Source organism: Gossypium hirsutum, unplaced genomic scaffold, assembly GCF_007990345.1.
Source record: "Gossypium hirsutum isolate 1008001.06 unplaced genomic scaffold, Gossypium_hirsutum_v2.1 scaffold_445, whole genome shotgun sequence".
NCBI classification, from domain to species: Eukaryota; Viridiplantae; Streptophyta; class Magnoliopsida; order Malvales; family Malvaceae; genus Gossypium; species Gossypium hirsutum.
The window spans coordinates 12,582-28,426 of NW_024403031.1; the positions used below are offsets into that span (position 1 = coordinate 12,582).

Below are 15,845 nucleotides of genomic sequence, written 5' to 3' on the forward strand. Positions count from 1 at the left end.
CCAAAGGTATGGTCTGGACTACCTGGAGACATTTGCACCAGTAGCCAGGCTTGACACAGTTAGAATGATAGTTGCCTTGGCTGCTCAACATCAGTGGACCATTCATCAGCTTGATGTTAAGTCTGCATTTCTCAATGGCTTCCTGGAAGAAGAAATCTACATCGAGCAGCCTCAAGGATTTGTGATCACTGGCAAAGAACACATGGTGTACAGACTGAAAAAGGCTTTATATGGCCTGAAACAAGCTCCTCGAGCCTGGTATGCTCGAATTGACTCTTACTTGCTCAGTTTGGAATTTGAAAGAAGTCCTAGTGAACCAACACTGTATGTGAAGAAGAACCAAGCTCAAACTCAGCTTATTCTGTCACTCTATATTGATGATCTACTGATAACTGGAGGAGATGGAAGAATGCTGGAAGATTTAAAAGAAAAATGATGGAAATGTTTGAAATGTCTGATTTAGGCAGAATGAACTACTTCCTTGGAATGGAAGTGAACCAAACAGAAAAGGGAATCTTTCTTTGTCAGAGTTCTTTTACTATGAAGATCCTGGACAAGTTCTCTATGAAGAACTGCAAGCCAACAAGCACACCAATGGCTGTTGGAGTGAAGCTTTCGAGGCAAGGGAGTGGTGAACCAATTTGTGAGACCATGTACAAGAGTCTCATTGGCAGTCTGTTGTATTTGACTGCCACAAGGCCCGATATCATGTTTGCTGTTAGTATGCTATCAAGATACATGAATTGCTGCAATGATCAGCACTTTCGAGCAGCTAAAAGAGTGCTGAGATACATCAAAGGCACCATTGGTCATGGTGTATTGTTCAAAAGGGCCAAAACATGAAGTTAATAGGCTATGTTGATAGTGACTGGGCTGGATCAAGTGATGACATGAGAAGCACATCCGGATATGCATTCAGTCTTGGCTCAGGTATGTTTTGCTGGAGTTCTAAGAAACAAAGTCTGGTGGCACAGTCAACAGCAGAAGCTGAATATGTTGCTGCTGCATCTGCTGTGAACCAAGCCATATGGCTTAGAAAAATCTTGACTGATTTAAACCAAAACCTAAAGGAGGCAACAGAGATTTATTGTGACAACAAATCTGCTGTTGCAATTGCAAAAAATCCCATTTTTCATGGCAGAACCAAGCACTTCAATATTAAGTTGCATGTTATAAGGGAGATGGAACAAGCTCATGAAATCGAGCTGATTCATTGCAATTCAGAAGTGCAAATTGCTGATATCTTCACAAAGGCACTCAATGTGTCTAAATTTGTTAAATTCAAAAGGGAATTAGGTGTTACTAGCATGGAAACTAAGGAGGAGTGTTAAGTTTAGTTCCCATGCAAAGGTGGCCATGCACGACATGCAAAGGTGGTCATGCTTCAGGAATCGCAGCAGGCAGTGGTGCCATGGTGTGCAGCAAGCTGAAGCTATCCATTTAGTTTCCTTAATTGAATGTTTTGTATTTAGTTAGGATCAAACTTAGTTGGTAGCTGCATTTTGATGTAATTAGGTGCTGAATGACAAGTTTAGGTAGAAGCTTTTGTTCTTCAATCAAGTTTACCAAGTTACTAGGCAATTTAGTGGTGTTAGGTATGTTATTAGGTGATTACTTGTTTGTTTTACTTGTTGACTGATATATGTAATGGCTTAATGCCTTGTTGGCTTGCTTAATGAAAGATATCAGCTCATTTTCATTCAATCTTTTTCTCTCTTTTTCTGTTTTCACTTGCTAGCTTCATCTTTCTGTTTTCTGCTTCCGAGTTTGCTTCTTCACCAAGCCTCGAGGCTTACTACTCAAGCAAGACTAGAAACAGCTTGCTGCTGCCTCTTGCACCAACAGAAAGCTACTATAAAGAAGTTGGAATCCATCATCAGCTCACCAACATTTACATTCCGCGGCAAAATGAGGTGTGCGAAAGGAAAAATAGGATAGTAATGGACATATTGAGATGTCTGTTGTTTGAAAACAAGTTACCAAAAGAATTTTGGGCTGAGGTAGTGAACACGTCAATTTATTTGTTGAACAGGCTACCAACCAAGGCTGTAAAAAAGAAGACTCCATTCGAATTGTTGGTGCAAGAGGCAGCAGCAAGCTGTTTCTAGTCTTGCTTGAGTAGTAAGCCTCGAGCTTGGTGAAGAAGCAAACTCGGAAGCAGAAAACAGAAAGATGAAGCTAGCAAGTGAAAACAGAAAAAGAGAGAAAAAGATTGAATGAAAATGAGCTGATATCTTTCATTAAGCAAGCCAACAAGGCATTAAGCCATTACATATATCAGTCAACAAGTAAAACAAACAAGTAATCACCTAATAACATACCTAACACCACTAAATTGCCTAGTAACTTGGTAAACTTGATTGAAGAACAAAAAGCTTCTACCTAAACTTGTCATTCAGCACCTAATTACATCAAAATGCAGCTACCAACTAAGTTTGATCCTAACTAAATACAAAACATTCAATTAAGGAAACTAAATGGATAGCTTCAGCTTGCTGCACACCATGGCACCACTGCCTGCTGCGATTCCTGAAGCATGACCACCTTTGCATGTCGTGCATGGCCACCTTTGCATGGGAACTAAACTTAACACTCCTCCTTAGTTTCCATGCTAGTAACACCTAATTCCCTTTTGAATTTAACAAATTTAGACACATTGAGTGCCTTTGTGAAGATATCAGCAATTTGCACTTCTGAATTGCAATGAATCAGCTCGATTTCATGAGCTTGTTCCATCTCCCTTATAACATGCAACTTAATATTGAAGTGCTTGGTTCTGCCATGAAAAATGGGATTTTTTGCAATTGCAACAGCAGATTTGTTGTCACAATAAATCTCTGTTGCCTCCTTTTGGTTTTGGTTTAAATCAGTCAAGATTTTTCTAAGCCATATGGCTTGGTTCACAGCAGATGCAGCAGCAACATATTCAGCTTCTGCTGTTGACTGTGCCACCAGACTTTGTTTCTTAGAACTCCAGCAAAACATACCTGAGCCAAGACTGAATGCATATCCGGATGTGCTTCTCATGTCATCACTTGATCCAGCCCAGTCACTATCAACATAGCCTATTAACTTCATGTTTTTGGCCCTTTTGAACAATACACCATGACCAATGGTGCCTTTGATGTATCTCAGCACTCTTTTAGCTGCTCGAAAGTGCTGATCATTGCAGCAATTCATGTATCTTGATAGCATACTAACAGCAAACATGATATCGGGCCTTGTGGCAGTCAAATACAACAGACTACCAATGAGACTCTTGTACATGGTCTCACAAATTGGTTCACCACTCCCTTGCCTCGAAAGCTTCACTCCAACAGCCATTGGTGTACTTGTTGGCTTGCAGTTCTTCATAGAGAACTTGTCCAGGATCTTCATAGTAAAAGAACTCTGACAAAGAAAGATTCCCTTTTCTGTTTGGTTCACTTCCATTCCAAGGAAGTAGTTCATTCTGCCTAAATCAGACATTTCAAACATTTCCATCATTTTTCTTTTGAAATCTTCCAGCATTCTTCCATCTCCTCCAGTTATCAGTAGATCATCAACATAGAGTGACAGAATAAGCTGAGTTTGAGCTTGGTTCTTCTTCACATACAGTGTTGGTTCACTGGGACTTCTTTCAAATTCCAAACTGAGCAAGTAAGAGTCAATTCGAGCATACCAGGCTCGAGGAGCCTGTTTCAGGCCATATAAAGCCTTTTTCAGTCTGTACACCATGTGTTCTTTGCCAGTGATCACAAATCCTTGAGGCTGCTCGATGTAGATCTCTTCTTCCAGGAAGCCATTGAGAAATGCAGACTTAACATCAAGCTGATGAATGGTCCACTGATATTGAGCAGCCAAGGCAACTATCATTCTAACTGTGTCAAGCCTGGCTACTGGTGCAAATGTCTCCAGGTAGTCCAGACCATACCTTTGGCTAAATCCTTTGACAACAAGCCTGGCTTTTAGCTTGTTCAGACTGCCATCTGCATTCTGTTTTACTCGATAGACCCATTTTACTCCAATGGTCTTCTTTTCAGCAGGTTTATCAACAAGCTCCCATGTCTGGTTCTTTTCAATCATGTTGATTTCATTGATCATAGCTAGTTTCCAGCCTTCATCTGCCTCAGCCTCTTCAAAGCTGCTAGGTTCTGCTATTGCAACCTGTGCCCTTTCATAAATATCATCTAGGGGCCTTGTGCCTCTCACAGGCACATCATCAACATCCATTTCAGGTCCTAGCTGCTCAAGTTCAGCTTGGTTAGGCACTAGGTCTTCTGAAACTGCTTCTGGCTCATTTTTCTCCCAATTCCAGCAGGCTTTTTCATCAAAGATGACATCTCTGCTCACCTGGACTTTGTTTATCAAGGGATCCAGAACCCTGTAGCCCTTCTTGACTGAGCTGTAGCCTACTAGAACACCTGGTTGAGCCCTTTTAGAGAGCTTGTCTCTCTTTGCTGCTGGTATTTGTGCATAACACAGGCAACCAAACACCTTCAGATGTGCTAAGGAAGGCTTGAAACCAGACCAAGCCTCGAAAGGTGTCTCGGATGCAAGAGCTTTGTAGGAAGCCTGTTCTGAAGGTAAACAGCAGTGTTTACTGCCTCAGCCCACATGGTCTTGGGCAGTTTCTTCTCAAACAGCAACATCTGGCCATATCCATCAGACTTCTATTCTTTCTTTCAGCTACCCCATTCTGCTGAGGTGTGTAGACATTTGTAAGCTGATGTTTGATACCAGCATCATTGCAAATGGCTTGAAACTGAGCTGAAGTGTACTCAGTGCCATTATCAGTCCTTATCGATTTCAGCTTGCAACCTGTTTCTGTTTCTACAGCATTTTTAAACTTCACAAACACTTGAGCTACCTCAGACTTGTGTTTTAAAAAGAAAATCCAGCAAAACCTTGTAAGGTCATCAATAAAGAGGATGAAATACCTGTTTTTGCTGAGTGATTCAGTCCTCATCGGGCCACATACATCAGAGTGCACCAGCTGCAGTCTTTCAGTAGCTCTCCAGGTTGAATTTGTAGGAAATGGCAGTCTTGCCTGTTTCCCCATTTGGCAAACTTCACACACATCATCATGCTCCACTGAGCTGATGAAGTTCTCTGCCAAGCCCTCTTTGGCCAATCGAGCTATTGATCTGAAGTTGGCATGTCCAAGCCTTTGATGCCAAAGCTTGGAGTCTTCAACAGAGGCTGTGTATGCTGAATTTGAGTCATTTGTCCAGTGAACCTCAAAGCATTTATCAGTCATTGTGACTGTCATGAGGCTTGATCCACTTGGATCAGTAATATGGCATTGTTTATCCTTGAACACAACAGAATAACCTTTCTCGAGCAGTTGAGCTATGCTGAGAAGGTTTCTGTCAATCTGTGGTACCAACAACACATTTGGAATGATCTTGTTGCCTGTGGGAGTACATATCAGCACTTCTCCTCTTCCTTTAGCCCTTATAAACTGACCATTTCCAACCTTGACCTTGGTTTTATAACTTTTGTCCAAGGTTTTAAACAAGGAGGCATCTGGTGACATGTGGTTAGTGCAACCACTGTCCAGCAACCAGCCTTTAGAGCATTTCTTCTCAGAAGCTACACAGGAAACAGCAAAGACCTGTTCTTCTTGGTCACTACTGTCCTCAGCTACTCGAGCTTCAACCTTTGACTGTTGAAATTGATTCTGCCTTGGCTTACTTCTGTTTTTGCAGACCCTTTCAACGTGGCCCTTCTTCTTGCAGTGTTGGCATACTGCATCTGGCCTAAACCAGCATCTGTCTTCTGGATGGCCAGGCTTCTTGCAATATCTGCAGGGCTGGTCATTGCTCCTTGCAGCATCAGGCTTAGGCCTGTTTTTCCAAGGCCTTTTGCCTCTTTGAGCATTAGTGCTCGAGGTTTCTCTGGCCTTGGCTTGAAATGCACCTTCTTGGTGATCTTCAGCTCTGCTAGCTCTTCTTTGTTCCTGAGCATAAAAGGTGTTGATTAGCTCAGTCAAAGAGATGCTAGCAAGGTCTCTTGAGTCCTCTAGAGAGGATATCTTGGCCTCATATCTCTCAGGCAAGGTGGAGAGGACTTTCTCCACAATTCTTGCCTCATCAAAGTGCTCACCTAGGAGCCTTATGCTCTTAACCACTGCCATAATTCTATCTGAGTACTGCTTCACTGTTTCTTCTTCCTTCATCTTCAAATTCTCGAAATCCCTTCTCAAGTTTAACAGCTGCTGTTGCCTTGTTCTCTCAGTGCCTTGAAACTCCTCCTTGAGCTTATCCCAGGCCTCTTTTGGAGTCTCACAGGCCATAATTCTGGTGAAGATGACATCTGACACACAGTTCTGGATGCAGGACATGGCTTTGTGCCTTTTGGTCCTCTCATCAGCATGTTGCCTAATCTGAGCTACTGTGGGATTAGCCCTCAGTGGTGCTGGCTCAGTATCTGTGTTGACAACTTCCCACAGATCGAAGGCCTGTAGGTAAGTCTTCATCTTGACCAGCCATATGTGAAAGCCTTCTCCATTGAAGACTGGTGGGGCTGCTGGTGAAAATCCTGAAGAAGCCATCAAGTTCTTTGTTTTTAAGCAACAGGTCCACTAAGACAAGAGCTCTGATACCAATTGTTGGTGCAAGAGGCAGCAGCAAGCTGTTTCTAGTCTTGCTTGAGTAGTAAGCCTCGAGGCTTGGTGAAGAAGCAAACTCGGAAGCAGAAAACAGAAAGATGAAGCTAGCAAGTGAAAACAGAAAAAGAGAGAAAAAGATTGAATGAAAATGAGCTGATATCTTTCATTAAGCAAGCCAACAAGGCATTAAGCCATTACATATATCAGTCAACAAGTAAAACAAACAAGTAATCACCTAATAACATACCTAACACCACTAAATTGCCTAGTAACTTGGTAAACTTGATTGAAGAACAAAAAGCTTCTACCTAAACTTGTCATTCAGCACCTAATTACATCAAAATGCAGCTACCAACTAAGTTTGATCCTAACTAAATACAAAACATTCAATTAAGGAAACTAAATGGATAGCTTCAGCTTGCTGCACACCATGGCACCACTGCCTGCTGCGATTCCTGAAGCATGACCACCTTTGCATGTCGTGCATGGCCACCTTTGCATGGGAACTAAACTTAACACGAATAATGGTTTGGGAATAAACCCTATGTTTCTCACTTGAAAGTTTTTGGTTGCGTTTGTTTTATTTATATGCAACATGTGAAAATAAGCAAGTTAGAGAGGAGGTTGCAGTAAGGTATTTTCGTTGGGTATAGCAGCAATAAAAAGGGTTATAGAATTTATGATCATTCCTCTAATAAAATTTTTGTGAGCAGGGATATTGTGTTCGAAGAAGGAAAAGCATAGAATTAGGATTCTACTAAAGTTGAATACTTGAACAAATGAAGTGCGAATAAGGTTTGCAACATTATAATGATGGAAGTAAGTTGGGATCGCAATTTGGTGATGATCTAATTGAAGCAGACTTTGACAGAACTTCGGTAAGGGGAACGCGATCAATTGATGAGATCTATCATTGAGCTGACATAGCACTACTTGAACCTGCGAGCTTTGAAGAAGCTGAAACCATAGAAGGCTGGAAAGAAGCCATGTGGGAGAAGTTGAATATGATTCACAAGAACCAGACTTGGGAGCTTGTTAACAAACCATCGCACAAAAAGGTTATTGACGTCAAGTGGGTATTCAAAACCAAACTCAATGCTGATGTTTCACTCAATAGGTTGAAGGTGAGATTTGTTGTGAAAGGTTTTAGGCAACAATATGACATTGATTACTGGGAGACTTTTGCACCGGTAGCAAGACTGGACACGATTAGATTATTATTAGCCTTGGCAGCATAAATGATTTGGAAAATCAACTGGATGTTAAATCAACTTTTCTGAATACTTGTAGGAAGAAATCTATGTGGAGCAACCTCCTGAGTTTTCAGTTAGAGGAAAAGAAAATAAGATATATAGACTTAAGAAAACCTTATACGGATTGAAACAGGCTCTGCCAGCCTAGTATGCGAGGATAGACGAGCACTTTACGAGCTTGAGATTTGAAAAGTGTCCTAGCGAACCCACCATGTATGTGAAGAAAACTAGCGAAGTCACTTCGCTGATTATTTCATTATATGTTGACGATCTGTTTGTGATTGGAAGCATCAATTATTTAGTAAAGGAGTTTAAGTTGCAAATGGAGAATATGTTTGAAATGTCAGCACTTGGAAAGACAATGTTTGAGAAGATGAGAGATAAAATTAGTGTTCGCAATATGAAGGTCAAGGAGGAGTGTTGCGAGATGACCATTCATGCAACATGCAGGATTGGCAAACCCTTTAAGATTGGGAAGCTACCTCAAATGAACAGTAATTCGTGAGTTGATTACTTTGGTGAACTAGATTTAAAATGCGAATTGGGGTCATGGGTAAAATGCGAACTAGGGTTGCTATAAAGATGTGAGCAGTTTGAAGCATGAAGCTGCGAATTAGCAATTGGATTTAAAGAACTTGCGTGCAAGTTATGTTTTTAGATTATGTTTTCTAATTTTTTAGGATGTTTAGTATTTATTAGTATAATATATTTTATATTTATTAGCATAAAATATTTTTTATTTCTTTCCATATGTAGGAGTTTTTCTTGTTATAAATAGCTCTTGTTTCATTGTTCAAAATTTGAGTGAAAATAGATGAAAACTTTAGCAGACAGTTTTGTTGCTAAATTACTCGTTTCTTCTCTGTAATTTTCCCTTTCTTAACATCGAAATTCCAACAAGCTTCAATGGTTGCAATTCATCTCGATAGTTCTGAGACCAAAAGAGATGAGAAAAATCCAGTAGGAAAGAATGAACACACCATTGGGTTTATAGCAATAGTTGGTGCTTCAGCATGCTATGCTTTATTGTTGTCTCTAACACATTTCTTATTTGACAAAATACTGAAAAAGGGCACATTTAGTGTTGTGTTTGAAATGCAGATTTACACTTCATTGGTTTCGAGTTTTGTTTGTTTGTTCATGTTGTTTTTTCAGTTTGGATTTCATGGAGTTAAAGTTCGAAATGGAGAAATTTGAACAAGGGAAGGTGATTTATGTAGTGAGTTTGATTGGAACAGATTTGGCATGGCAGATTTGTACAATGGGAGTAGTGGGATTGATGTATTTGGTGTCATCTTTGTTCTCAAATGCTGTGAGTATGCTTAGTTTGCCATTTGTTCCAGTTGTTGGTGTTCTGTTTTATAAGGAGAAAATGGATGCAATTAAGGTATGGCAATGTTGTTCACTCTTTGGGGCTTTGATTTTTATATCTACCAACAATATCTTGATGATAATAAATAAGAGAAAAAGGAATCCAATGAAATCGAAGGTTCTAAATCCGAAATTTAACTTAGTTGATTGAAGATTCTAAATCAAAGTATTGGCCATATTTTTCACTCTTTAGGGCTTTGCTTCTTACTTAGGAACCCAAGGAATCAAAGATTCTTATTGCATAAGATTATGTGCATATATACATGTCTCTACCATATGTGTTGTATGAATAAATAGTATTTTTCTTTTTGTTACGATCAAAGGTTCCTCTCTCTTTTCATTAGCTATTTCGTCCATACTACAGATAGATACGAATGTCACTGTCTAAATTTTATATTTTTATAAATTTTTTGAGGCTCAAAATAATTTTTTTCCCAATTTTTAAGTAAAAAAATACTAGAAGTTCTAAAAATTGAAAACAATGTAGAAGTGAAGGATGTTGAGACTCGATCTACCCCTTCCTTACACCCTTTATTTAAACCCGATGTAACTTGAAGCAAATCCACTCAGACAAGTTACAAGGATTCAAATCTTATCTTAAACATTAATTAAGTAAAAACTAAGCATAAAAATTAAAAGAAATGGTATAAATTACCAGTTATTCCACGTATATAGACTTAATCCATCATTTCAAAGGGAAAATGAGAGAATAACAGAGATTCTTTGTTAGTATTCAATCAATGCCTTAGCAAACTGAAAAGACCTTGACTTAGGCAATTCAGCATTGTTCAACCATTCCCTTTGGTTGGTTAATAAGAAAATGTTCCAATTTAGAAGGGGCAAATTCAAATTCTGATATTTTTTTAGCAGGTTCGGAATTTATAATCTTTGGAAAGCCTCAGGTGTGTGCAATAACCCTTGCACTATCTACAAAGCCGATCAATATTGTTGCAATTCAGAGAATTGTGGCCCAACGGGTTATTTTAGGTTATTCAACAGGGATGAATCTAGGGGTTAGCAGTCTGGTTCTCCTAAAACGAAAAATTTTCTATTTAAATTTTTATAATTTATAAAATTTTAAATTAGTAATGATAAAATTGTATTTTGGCTCTCTTAAAAATGATAAAATTTTGATTTAATCTTCTAAAAGTTATAAAGATATAAACTATTAAAATGACAAAATTACATTTTATTATTATAAAAATATATAATTTAATTTCGACCAAAAAAATTCTAACTTTGTCCATGTTGTTCAAGGCAAGATGCCTCGATGTTTATAGTTACCCTAAAGATGATCAAACTTGCACATTTACTTGCCCTGGTGGGACCAATTACAGGGTGCGTTCTGCCCTTGACTGGATGGTTGCTTGGTGCCTTATGATGTCACATATTAAATTATGGAGAAATAAGTTTTTCTCACAGTCACGTCTATGTCGTGCTGCTAAGTGTAATTGCACTAAAACTTCGGATATGGAGTTTATGGAATTAATGGGTGAAAGTTTAATTTGTTCATAAAATATTAGATTTCGACGGCACCATTTAACCACATCAATGCAATAAACAAAGCAAAGAGAGAAATAAACACAAATTTAAAACATGAGTCAAAGCGATAAAGTGAAAAAGAAAAAACAACATACTATATTTGTTAGCGCAATTTGAATTCATCAATATTACATTTGTGAAGTCTCACTCATTGAATAATTTTATTCAACAATTCATTCGGCATAACTATTGGCTAAAGCTTAATCTACCTTATCTAGCTTTTTTTCAATAGCTATAACAGTATAGATTGATGAAATTTTTAATAAAATTAAATAATCAGTTTGCTCTTTGATCTATGGTACAGGGATTAATTTGCTCATGTTTTTAGTAAAATGGGCAAAATGTAATCCGACTCTTAATATAGGGCGTCCATGGTACTTCTACCTATGTATGTATGTATGGTTTTTTAATTTTTTTTTTCTTTCTCATTTTCTTTCATGTTATTGTTAAGAAAATGAATGTAAGATTAATGATAGGATTGCTTCATTCAAGTAGAAGAGTAGTAAATATATATACACATGACTGTAACTAACCCTACTGCAGCATAACTAACCCTACTGCTAATTATACGTTTGTTAACTAATAACTAACTGTACATAAATGCTACTATAACAGACGTATACTCTCAACATGCCCCCTCAAGTTGGCGGATTAAAAATATCTTTCAGTCCCAACTTGGACACTAAGTATTGATGCTGAGAAATTCCTAAGCCTTTGGTAAGTGTTGAAGTAATGGTCAGCATGCAGCAACCAAGACTGTCAAAGGCACTACATGCAGAAGCTGCTGGTTCACCTAGTCAGCAAGCTGTTTATGTTTCATTTTGTAATTTTAAGTTAGAGTAATGTAACTTAGTTGCTTTATAACTATGTTAGGTTTATGTTTGATGTAATTTTGATGTTGACTGAGCTGATAAATCAGCTTTGTTTGTTTACTCAAGCTAATTAGCACAAGTTACTATGTGTATTAGTGGTAGTAGGTGAAGTTTAGGTCAACCTACTGTTTTGTCAAGATTGTAAACTTGTTTTATGTATTAGCTTTTTGCCATATTTTAGTTTGATGAATGAATTCAAGAAGTTATCATCCATATGCTCTCCATTTTTTAGTTTTGCTTAAAATTCATTTGAGTTTTCTGCTTTGTTTCTCCTACAAGTCACGAGACTTGCCATACAAGCATTCTGCTGAAGCTTGCTGCTGCTGCCTCTTGCTCCAACAATTGGTATCTAGAGCCACATTCTTAGAGGACCTGTTGTAGTTCAGTATCAAAACAATGGCATCATCAGGTTTTTCACCAGCTTCACCACCTGTCTTCAATGGAGAGGGCTTCAACATTTGGGCAGTTAAGATGAGGACTTACCTGCAGGCATTCGACCTATGGGAAGTTGTTAACACAGATGCTGAGCCAGCACCTCTTCGAGCTAATCCAACAGTTGCTCAAATAAGGCAACACACTGATGAAAGGACAAAAAGGCACAAGGCCATGTCATGCATACAGAATTGTGTGACAGATGTGATCTTTATGAGGATCATGGCCTGTGAGACACCAAAGGAGGCTTGGGACAAGCTGAAAGAAGAATTTCAGGGGACTGAGAAAACAAGGCAACAACAGCTGCTCAATTTGAGAAGAGATTTCGAAAATCTCAAAATGAAAGAGGAAGAAACAGTTAAGCAGTACTCAGACCGGATTATGGCTGTTGTAAACAGCATAAGGCTCCTAGGAGAGCAATTCAGTGAAGCTAGAATGGTTGAGAAAGTCATGTCCACTCTACCAGAGAGGTATGAAGCTAAAATTTCATCCCTCGAAGACTCAAGGGACTTGACAACTATCTCCTTAACTGAGCTAATCAATGCCTTGTATGCACAAGAGCAAAGAAGAGCTAGCAGACAAGAGGAGCACCTGGAAGGGGCTTTTCAAGCCAAAGAAGCCTCGAGCATCAAAACTCATAAAGGCAAAAAGTTCTGGAAAAACAGGCCTAAGCCTGATGCTGCTAGGAGCAGTGACCAACTCTGCAGACATTGTAAAAGAGCTGGTCATCCAGAAGATAGATGCTGGTTTAGACCAGATGCAGTATGCCAACACTGCAAGAAAAAAGGCCATGTTGAAAAAGTTTGCAAGAATAGAAGCAAACCAAGACAGAATCAATTTCAGCAACAAAAGGTGGAAGCTCGAGTAGCTGAAGAAAGCAGTGATCAAGAAGAACATGTTTTTGCTGTGTCATGTGCAGCAAATCAGAAGAAGGGTTCAAAGGGCTGGCTTCTAGACAGTGGGTGCACAAACCACATGTCACCAGATGCAACTATCTTCAAAACCCTGGACAGAACCTGCAAAACCAAAGTAAAAATTGGAAATGGTCAGTTAATCAATGCTGAAGGAAGAGGAGATGTGCTGATTCATACTCCTACAGGTGGCAAAATCATTTCAAATGTACTTTTGGTACCTGAAATCGATAGGAACCTTCTCAGTATAACTCAACTACTTGAGAAAGGTTACTCAGTTGTTTTCAAGGAGAAAGAATGTCAAATCTTTGATCCAAGTGGATCAAATCTTATAACAGTCACCATGACTGATAAATGTTTTGAAGTAGACTGGCCAAATGACTCACATTCAGCCTGCATAGCCTCCACTGATGACTCGAGACTCTGGCATCAGAGGCTTGGACATGCAAACTACAAATCCATAGCCCGCATGGTCAATGAAGGTCTGGCAGAAAATTTCATTGATTCAGTGAAGAATGATGAGCTTTGTGAGATATGTCAGCAAGGAAAATTGGCAAGATTGCCATTTCCAACAAGCACAACATGGAGAGCATCAGAGAAGCTCCAGCTTGTGCATACAGATGTGTGTGGACCAATGAAGACTGAGTCTCTCAAAGGAAGCAGGTACTTTATTTTATTTATGATGACTTAACAAGATACTGCTGGATTTATTTTCTAAAACAGAAATCAGAAGTACCATCTATGTTCCTGAAGTATAAGGCTGCTGTTGAAACTGAGTCTGGTTGCAAACTTAGAGCAATGAGGTCAGATAATGGAACTGAGTACACCTCAGCTCAGTTCCAAGTCTACTGTGAAGAAGCAGGTATCAAACACCAGTTGACTAATGTGTATACACCCCAACAGAATGGGTCAGTGAAAGGAAAAACAGAAGCTTGATGAACATGGCAAGATGTCTTCTGTTTGAGAAGAATTTGCCCAAAAGTCTGTGGGCTGAAGCTGTTAACACAGCAGTTTATCTCCAAAACAGACTCCCAACCAAAGCTCTGGCTGAGAAGACTCCATTTGAAGCCTGGTTTGGGTTTAAGCCATCACTGGCTCATCTCAGAACCTTTGGTTGTCTGTGCTATACTCAAGTTCCAGCTGAGAAGAGAAGCAAGCTAGATAAAAGAGCTCAAGCAGGGATCCTGATCGGCTACAGCTTGGTTAAGAAGGGCTACAGAATTCTAGAACCTGCTACAAACAAGATATTGGTCAGCAGGGATGTTGTTTTCAATGAAAAGGATACTGGAATTGGGAGAAGGCTGAACCAGAGGCAGTGGCTGAAGATCTGGCAGTGGACCAAGTTGAAAATGATGAAAACACACCTGAAATGGATGTAGATGATGTTCCAATCAGAGGCACTCGATCACTGGCTGATGTTTATGAAAGAGCACAAGTGGCTACTGTTGAACCAAGTTGCTTTGAAGAAGCAGAAAACCAGGAGGACTGGAAGCAAGCAATGATTGAAGAAATCAGAATGATTGAAAAGAATCAGACCTGGAGTCTGGTTGATAAACCAACAAATAGGAAGATTATTGGTGTCAAATGGGTTATCGAGTAAAGAACAATGCTGATGGTAGCCTAAACAAGTTAAAGGCTAGATTGGTTGTGAAAGGCTTCAGTCAAAGGTATGGATCAGACTACCTGGAAACCTTTGCACCAGTGGCCAGGCTAGACACTATTAGACTGCTAGTTGCCTTAGCAGCACAAAAACAGTGGCTGATACACCAACTGATGTAAAATCAACATTTCTGAATGGATTTCTTGAAGAGGAGATTTATGTGGAGCAACCTCAAGGTTTCAAGGTGTCTGGCAAAGAAGATATGGTGTACAAGCTCCACAAAGCCTTGTATGGCTTGAAACAGGCTCCAAGGGCCTGGTATAGCAGAATAGATGGCTATCTGACCAGTCAAGGATTTGAAAGAAGTCTTAGCGAGCCAACTCTGTATGTTAAATCAACTAGTGCTGAAACTCAGCTCATTGTCTCAATATATGTCGATGACCTACTGGTGACAGGAGGAGATCATGAGATGCTAAGCAGTTTTAAAGTCAAAATGCAACAGCACTTTGAAATGTCAGACTTGGGATTGATGTCTTACTTCTTAGGCATGGAAGTAACTCAAGCTAAGAATGGGATTTGGCTAAGTCAAAAGACCTTTGCTATGAAGGTTCTCAACAAATTCTCAATGGAGAATTGCAAAGCAACCAGCACACCAGTTGCTGTTGGAGAAAAACTCTCGAGCCAAGACAAGCATGAAAAGGTTTGTGAAACAACCTATCGAAGTCTAGTTGGATGTTTGTTGTATTTGACTGCTACTAGACCTGACATAATGTATGCTGCGAGTCTACTCCGAGTTTATGCATTCTTCAAATGAAAGCCATTTTAGAGCTGCAAAAAGGGTTCTAGATACATCAAAGGAACTTTGTCCTATGGAATGCAGTTTACCAAGGCAGAGAACTTGAGGCTAGTTGGATATTGTGACAGTGATTGGGCTGGTTCTTTGGATGACAGAAGAGCACTACAGGTTATGCATCAACATAGGCTCTGCTATGATATGCTGGAGCTCGAAGAAGCAAGGAGTAGTGGCTCAGTCGACTGCAGAAGCAGAATATGTGGCTGCTGCTGCACAGTCAATCAAGCCATATGGCTTAGAAAAATTTGAAAGAATCAATCATGAGCAAAAGGAAGCAACTGGATAATGTGTGACACCAATCAGCAGTTCTATTGCAAAAAATCCTGTTTTTCATGAAGGACCAGCATCAAATCAACCATGCGTTCGGGAAACAACTTTTGTTAAGTGTCAGCAGTTCGGGAATTGCTGATAGACTAAGT

The 15,845-nt window shown here is 39.4% G+C and overlaps 1 protein-coding gene across 1 annotated transcript; it reads left to right on the forward strand.

The window, feature by feature from the left end:
* The first annotated feature begins 432 nt into the window (after positions 1-432).
* Positions 433-843, forward strand: LOC121226799 (uncharacterized mitochondrial protein AtMg00810-like). The gene has a single exon (XM_041110455.1). It carries the CDS (start codon positions 433-435, stop codon positions 841-843), a length of 411 nt encoding a protein of 136 aa, XP_040966389.1.
* The last annotated feature ends 15,002 nt before the right edge of the window (positions 844-15,845 follow it).